At 32.8% G+C, this 7,815-nt stretch overlaps 1 protein-coding gene across 1 annotated transcript; it reads right to left on the minus strand.

Moving 5' to 3' along the window:
* Window positions 1-416: 416 nt before the first annotated feature.
* Window positions 417-6,795, minus strand: LOC130807927 (protein GRAVITROPIC IN THE LIGHT 1-like). The gene is made up of 3 exons (XM_057673331.1): window positions 6,186-6,795; window positions 5,661-5,788; window positions 417-2,446 (listed from the first exon to the last, which is right to left on the minus strand). Exon 3 carries the CDS (start codon window positions 2,444-2,446, stop codon window positions 1,022-1,024), a length of 1,425 nt encoding a protein of 474 aa, XP_057529314.1. The 5' UTR covers window positions 5,661-5,788; window positions 6,186-6,795; the 3' UTR covers window positions 417-1,021.
* Between the last annotated feature and the right edge of the window lie 1,020 nt (window positions 6,796-7,815).

A 7,815-nucleotide genomic window follows, 5' to 3' on the forward strand; every position in this document is an offset into this window, starting at 1 on the left:
TGAATTATTAAAAAAATTCATAAGGTAGGATTATTGGCAGATAATAGAAAATAGATTGGATTATTTTAAAGAAGGAGAAGAGAAGAGGTAATCTAATATAGCAGATTATTTTCTAAAAGGTTTATTGGCAACAAACTGAAAGCAAATGTTAGATTATTAAAATCTTTTCCAAAGGTGGAATTATTGATAAGTAATTGAAAATATGTTGAATTATTCACAACAATTGTTCCTTATTTATATAGATTTTATTTGATTAAATGTATTATGTATTTAATCGAATGATATACTATTATACTTGTCGTGAGACTTTTATCGATGAATTATTAAGTTCCTATTGAAAAAATATATAATTTATTATTTTTCTCAGTGACTTTATTTTTAATATTTTTTTCAAAGCTCATAGTCTGCATATTTTTCTCACAAATAGTATTTTAGTTTTATAATGTTGAAAATTTCCGTATATTCTGCATTAATTTTATAATTTTTCTAAATAAAATATATTTACACTACCTACTTTATTATTAATCCCATTACTAATCCCACCTAAAAAGAGAATGGAGAATTACTTAGGACGAAGCAAATAATATGCACATTACAGATAAACTCCTAAAATTCTTGTCATATACAGGAATCATAACATGTTTTTACTAGTACGAATATATTACGAGTACAACCAAGAGTAGTAGCCCTTTCTCCGACCTAGACATTAACAAAATTTTGGGAATCTTTCCAATGCCCACCAACGGTTCATGCATTTACGCATTTGAACAATTAAAAAAAAGCCACAGATTATGGGACAAAATGACCCAAGTAACCATGTTGCACATCAAGCTCAAGTCCCCACATATTCAGCAAAAAAGGAGACACCATAATCTTTTCATTTTTCCATAATGGAGGCATTAGACCCAAAACCAAAATAGATCATATTTAACAACGTATTCCAGTTCATCGGTGGGCCCACACCACATCTCAACCTAATCTAAACCGTCAGATCAAATCATGAGATCTTTGATATGGTGGGTCATGCTCCAAAGAGGTACACCTGAGACTGAATAATGGTTTTACCAATTTTGAACCCAGGAACTACTGTGAAAGCCACACATGGTTCACTTTCCGGTAAGAAAGCTTCATCAGAGACACTTTCCATGTAGACCTCGGAAAAGCGACACCTCTTCTGAAACTGAAATATTGAGACTACAGGCTCGAACGAGAATGCTAAGCAATGCAGGAGCCACACTTTCTTTGCCATTTCCGCAAATGTACAGAAAAACTTAGTGTCTGGGTACTCACCGGAATTTACAAGGTTCCTCTGATTCAAATTCCCAAAGAAGGATGACTCCATCTTCGGGTGCAGAAGCCTTAAGTATTTGGCTCGACAGAACTTTCCGAATGTTGACTTTGGTTTCTGGCAAAGATAATCCTTTGCTTTAATAGACTTTAATTCCGTGAATCTCTCAAAAAATAGCCTTCGACGCTGCTTGTGCTCTGGTAGAGATTCGTTTGGAAGAGCAAAGTTTGGAATGTGGAAACTGTCAAACATTTCTTTGTTTACGTAAGACTCGAATGTGAAGCAACTGTGCTCTTGCTTCCAGTATGAAACGCTGGGATGGATAACATTAGCCGCTGCTTCCAAATTCCACCCAGAAGTCTGCATTTCCTTGACCAGTAACTTCACAAAAGTTCGAATAGATCTTACAGTATGCCTGAGAACAGGAATGAAATGGTTGGGACTTAAACCTGACATGTGAAGATTGTCAAGGACAGAGAGTGAGCCACTAGCATTCAGTTTTTTTTCTATTAATCGGTTCTCTTTCTTGCATTCCTCCAGTTTCTCCTTCAGGAAAGTGATTTCAGATTCTTTCAGCTTAACCTCATACTCCAATTTCTTTCCTGTTATTTCGTATGTTTTGACCATATTCTTTTGCTCTTGTAAGTCATATGTAAGGAGACCCTTCTCAGGAAATGGATCAAACTGTTTCTTCAAAAAACACTGTTTCACTTCCGATAAAGTTTTCAACTCAGAAACCACTGTCTCATCAGAAGATTGAATGCCATCTGCATCATAAGGAGACTGTGCAAATTGTAATTGCGCATATGCAGCTTTGATAGAAGAAATGCTTGCAAATACTTTAGCAAGAACAGCTTCCCGAGCAATCCTATTAGCAAGCTCATCATCTTCCTTCTCACCCAACTTGCAGTGAACAACATGAACAAGTTCAGCCTTAATTTTTTCTTGCGGTTTCAGAACCCTGGTATTGTCGCGTGGCTTCAACTCCTTGATCTTTTCTTGTGGTTTAACTTCCTGGATCATTTCTTTTGTTTTCACTCTCTGCAATCCATCAGAGGGAGTAATCCCAGTGACTGCACGGACATGGAGAACCTTGGAAATTGCCCGGGCAATCCTACTCTTACTCGGAGTTGTTGCTGGTCGTTTAACTGATTCCATCTGGAAAAAAGGAACGGTGGAAATTATTAAGTCATGATTCATTCAAGTAAAAACTCTCAATTTGCGAGTAGTACTAGGCAAGAAAACCAAAAGCTCTACACTGTAAAAGGGTTGCAATGATTATAGATATAAGAAGATGGGAAAAGTAAGATTTGCTTTAACTTTTGGATAAAAGCCATTATTTCAAGATATACTTACTTTGCCCTTGAGGATTAACAAATGTTTTCTTATAAAGTGTTGGAAAAGGTGGATACTAGGACATGGGAGAAGAAAATTTAGAGCTGAAGAAATTAAAGACACAATGCCCATTAACTGCAGAATAAAAGGTACCCTCTTCCAGAAAAAATAAGTACAATCAGCCTAAACACATCAACAGTCCAAGATTAGAATGTAACACAACACCAGATTTTATGCAAAACAAAATACACATCAAATTTTAATCCCGACAAATGGAAAAGTTTGGACCAAATGTAATAACTAGTGTAAATGATCCAATGGTTCCTAGCAAAGCTTATTAATCTGAAAGACAAGAGTTTAAGTTTCTAAGATAGTCATATTTGAAGGTACTAATATAAAATATCTGAGCAGTCCAGCATCTGGACAAATTGAGCAGAACTCGTTCAAGGCCTGTTCAAGCACACAGTAGCAAACAAAACTAAACTATTTAATTAATCGAGATCAGCCTACACTGCAAGCCAAATAAAAAAACTTGAACGGTGCCTATATGCTATCACCTAAAACTTTTCAAGGGAGAGAAATTTATAAGGTAAAAAAAAACCAAGACCTTAGTCCTCTTCCCAAATGTATTTATCAAAACAATAAACCTAAACGGTAATAAAAGTTGACACAAATATAAGCAAAGCTTGAGATATGTGACTATTGGCCTTAAAAAAAGAACTCATAACATCACAAGAAACTAATATTTTATGAAGCCACAATAAGGAGGGATAGCTTAAGAGAACCACAGTGCACCGATTTATTTGACCATTCAAAAAGATAGACCAAGTAGACAAGAGTAGCCAGTATATTCAATATACTCTACAAAAGCAAGAAAAGCCAAAAGCAATCTTCTTGCATACATCCAGTAAAGGTTGTCACCCCAAAATTGTCATTTCAGACAATTTAAAAAAGGGTAAGAACCTCACATTTCTAAAATATTAGCAACCTCAGCTGACATCTGGTATTATGAATTGTTGGGAAACTACAGAGCCAAGAGAGAAGATCCAGATTTCTCCACTCATCCCTAATTCGTGTAGATTCTTTGAATATACCTCTCTCACAACCATCCATAATGCTTTCAAAAGAAAGGAAGAAATAATGATAAGAGGATATGCCACTATTTACACTATTAAGTAGTTTGGATTATGTTCCTTCTAATCCAACAGTAACAGCACCCCAAGGAAGATATGATTATGAAACTGCTGTTCAGTTTCACACTCCCACTTATTAGATACTACTTACTTTACTCTAATAATTAACAAGTGAAATAAATCACGGCAATGTTGACAACACTACCCCAGGCATAAATTGATGAATCAAACTCAGGACATGGTATGGTAAAGTCCGTTATATTAAGAGTAATGAATCAAACTCGGGACATGGTACTAAATTTGGAGGTAGATTGGTAGAACTCCTCAAGACTTGCTCATTTTTCAGGTAAAGGACAAAAGTTGAGCAAACGCAAAAAAGAGAAATTAAGTAAAAAAAAAACAAAAAAAAAAGTAATTTCTGGGGGAGTGGGAGAGATATTAGATGAAAATATAAAATAAATATATAAAAGTAGATGATAGAATTAAAAAATAACGTGGGTTATAATATAAAATAGCAAATAGTTCGAAGGAGTAATAGTTACCACCTCTTTCTATAATCAAATAAATATCCTCCTATTCACCGTTCCATTTAACTTTTTACCATTTTTCAATGGGTCAAATGAAACTACGTATAAAAGATGAAAAGTACAATGTTCTAAATTGTAATATGAATAAAGTGAAATTAGTATTTATAAAGATGTAAAAATACTAAGATTTAGTAAGGATAAATTAATAAATTATCATATAATAATACTTTTAGGGTGATTTAACCTAATAAAAGAATAACACTTAAAGATTAAATAAAAGAAGTGTTATGAAATAAGAGTGCTCGGGTGCTCCTATAATGAAATTCCAATATACACCACTGCCTTGTGTTACCCCTCCCTTATGTTACCTCTCTAGGCATCTACTATAGTTTATAGATCTTAGAAAAATGATAAATTATGCACCTAAAAAGTTAACATAAACAGTACACTAGACACCCCACCATTCTACTTTTTTGGTACTGATGTAGAACTTTATTTCTGGATGTTATATAGCTTTATCCAATTGCTTCAGAAATTAGATCTATTTAGGATTCTTTGACGCACTCAAAAAATTCCTGATGTTAACCCACCCCAAACACAAACGTTCCAAAAAGCACCCCATGTAGTGATGTAGAAGAAAAATAGAAAATTAAACATGCATGCAAATATGCAAAATATTGTAATTTCAAATCCGTCAATAGTCACACCCGTGTGACCCACTTCTGCATTAATAAAAACAAGGACCACCACCCAAATTCGTCAGGGAATCCTTCAGTACAGAGACCATTTATGCTACTACTACTACTACAATCCAGCCCTCTATTCCTACATCTCTTTATTTGCGTCGTATTTTGTCAAAATCACGTGGCCACCAATTATTTCTAGATTTTCCCACAAAGAAAAGCTCCCTAACTCATTTTTCTCCCGTTGGATCCATTTATGCTACAGTCAAGATTCATTTTCTGAATAAAATCCCCTCTTTTCATACATCAATCACAATCTTACGATTGCAGACTTCTCGATCATGCCACGTGGCTATATAATTTCCTAATCTATGGTCTGGATGGAGAGTAGAGTATGAGTAATTTTCATAAATTTTGCGTATCAACGATTTATGAGACATGGACTAGTAAGTGGTAATGCAATAATAAATTGAATAAAATCGGTTACTGGACACGTGTACGGAGGTTATACATGCTTATTGATTCAGAACTAAAAAACAAAATAAACATGAGTTTAAAGAACATCTCATGGTAAAATGAGATTAAAAGAAGTAAGAAGTTTATAAGGCTATAGAAGTTTTTATTGATAAGTTATTTAACTCAAGTATGGATTACCATATCATTGTAAATAAACAACGGCAGTATGTATATGTACCTCAAAAAATTGCGTTAAAATGGACCGCTTGAGGGATTTCTTAACTCAACTGTTAAGCATTTTGAAATGTAGAGGCCTCTCACCTCTGTTTGCGTTGCTGTTTCAATTACAAAAATCCCTTCCTGCAGCTAAAGAACAAATAACAATTCAACTAAAGCTTTAACACACTAAAAACTTGACCTTTCATTAAACTAAACGACACATCTAATCTTACTACAAATAATCATTATGGAATGTTTTATACCAAATAATTGAAAAAGGATATCAAATAGGAGTAAGTAATTTAATTTACACTATTTCCTATAAGAATTTGACTTCGATCTTTTTTGATGTGACGCTAGACTATTCTCATTTACAAAAGAAAAATCGCCGAAAGTAGAGATTTAAATATTTAAAATATACATAAAATCGGAAAGCAGAACATAATGCACTAAACAGAGGATATATAATTAAAAAATAAAAACAGCAAAAATAGTTCAAAATGTATGTAACGCAGTTAAGAGACTAAAATATCGCTAATCTTACCAAAAAGAGATTGAGTATTCGCTGTCGATAGTTGGTGAGGATGTCGAATGTGACGCGCGAGGAAAAATCAACGAGTTTTGATAAGAGAATTCTTACCAAAATTGATAACTATAACCTTTCAGCAACCTCAAAAACTTGATGCAATTAGGTTGACGAATCTAAAGATCAACAAACTAAAAATCGATGATTTCTGAAATTTTTCTCACCAAAAGGTTACACAAATTTCAATATTCAAATGGAGAGAGAAAAATGGCGGAGCTCAAATGTAGCGAGAGAAAACCGGGATGAAATTTCCTTTTCTCTTTTTGAAGAAATTGGGAGAAAAAAGGCTTGAGACGAGAAGTGGGATTGGAGGATGGGGAATTAAAAAACAGGTGTAGGTTTTTGTTAATATTAATGAATGAGAAAATAAGGAATTTACAATTATAACCTTGAGGTTTTATTGTATTGACCGGGGTTTTGTTTTGTACTCAGTGTAACGTTCGGAAAGGCGGTGAGGGTATTGTTGGTATTTCGTAGGTTGGGATACATAAAAAAGAATGCTTTGAGTTTCGAGGAAAAATGCAGCTCTTTAAAGACGGCATGGAACGACGCGTTTTCCTTTTTTTGGAGTTTTCATTTGTGCCAATCTCTTTAGTCTTTCCCCAATAAATATAAATAAATATATAATAAAATAAATTGTTTTTAAAATTTATTTTATTTTTTTAATAATTTTTTTACAACACTTTTACTTCAAACATTTTTTATACTTCTATTTTGTTTATGAACATTTATTTTCTACAATTCAACCTTTGCATTGTCTTTGCATAATGTTTGTATAGTACACCATTTATTTTTTTTTTTATGTGAATTGTTCAAAAATACTTTAATTTTTGTAACATGATGTTGCTTTTTTATTCATATAATTATTTGAGCAATATTCAAATTTTCTTTTTTAAAACCAATGATTAAGAATTAGCTCACGAATGAGTTATGGTAGGGCTTTAGTACCATTAACTTTTAACATTTGAAAAACTAAAACTTTTCCAAAATCTAAATGTTGACTTTAAATGAAATACGTAAATACTGACATAAAATTATATATTTTTAGAGTGTTAATCAACTAGCTAAAATATAATAATGAGATAAGAACCGGTAATGAAGTTTCTAGTGAAGTATACCAACAATGTCTTATGAGACCAACGTATACTAGTACGTCACTTGAAAATATTTCTTAAACTAATTTTATGAGTATACGACTAATGTATTTAGCCTCACTTTTATTTAGGTAAATTTTAGTAAACATGTAATAAGTATTTCTTTTCTCTAAAAAGGTATTAGACCTCAAAAACTTCTAACCATATTTAATTTCTAGATAGAATGAGCTATATGAAGTGTTTATCATTCCATCAATTGGATGTTACAATTCATAAACATACTTAATCAAAGCTATTTAATAATAATAACTCTCCTGAGAGACCATCTCTTGAGAGACGACTCTCAGGAGTTCCAGCCAAAAAAAATGAAAACTAATTAATAATCTTTTAAACATTATTATTCTATATAATCTTCCATGATATATAATATGTGCCACCACTAGTGGAAAAAAACGTATCTTCTGTTAATTATTTGCTGCGATTTTTATATACGC

This window comes from Amaranthus tricolor, chromosome 3 (genome assembly GCF_026212465.1).
Source record: "Amaranthus tricolor cultivar Red isolate AtriRed21 chromosome 3, ASM2621246v1, whole genome shotgun sequence".
Classification (NCBI taxonomy): domain Eukaryota; kingdom Viridiplantae; phylum Streptophyta; class Magnoliopsida; order Caryophyllales; family Amaranthaceae; genus Amaranthus; species Amaranthus tricolor.

What these genes read in the sequence shown, in the direction of transcription:
- LOC130807927 (XM_057673331.1), bottom strand. Translation starts at nt 2,446, where the DNA reads ATGGAATCAGTTAAACGACCAGCAACAACTCCGAGTAAGAGTAGGATT.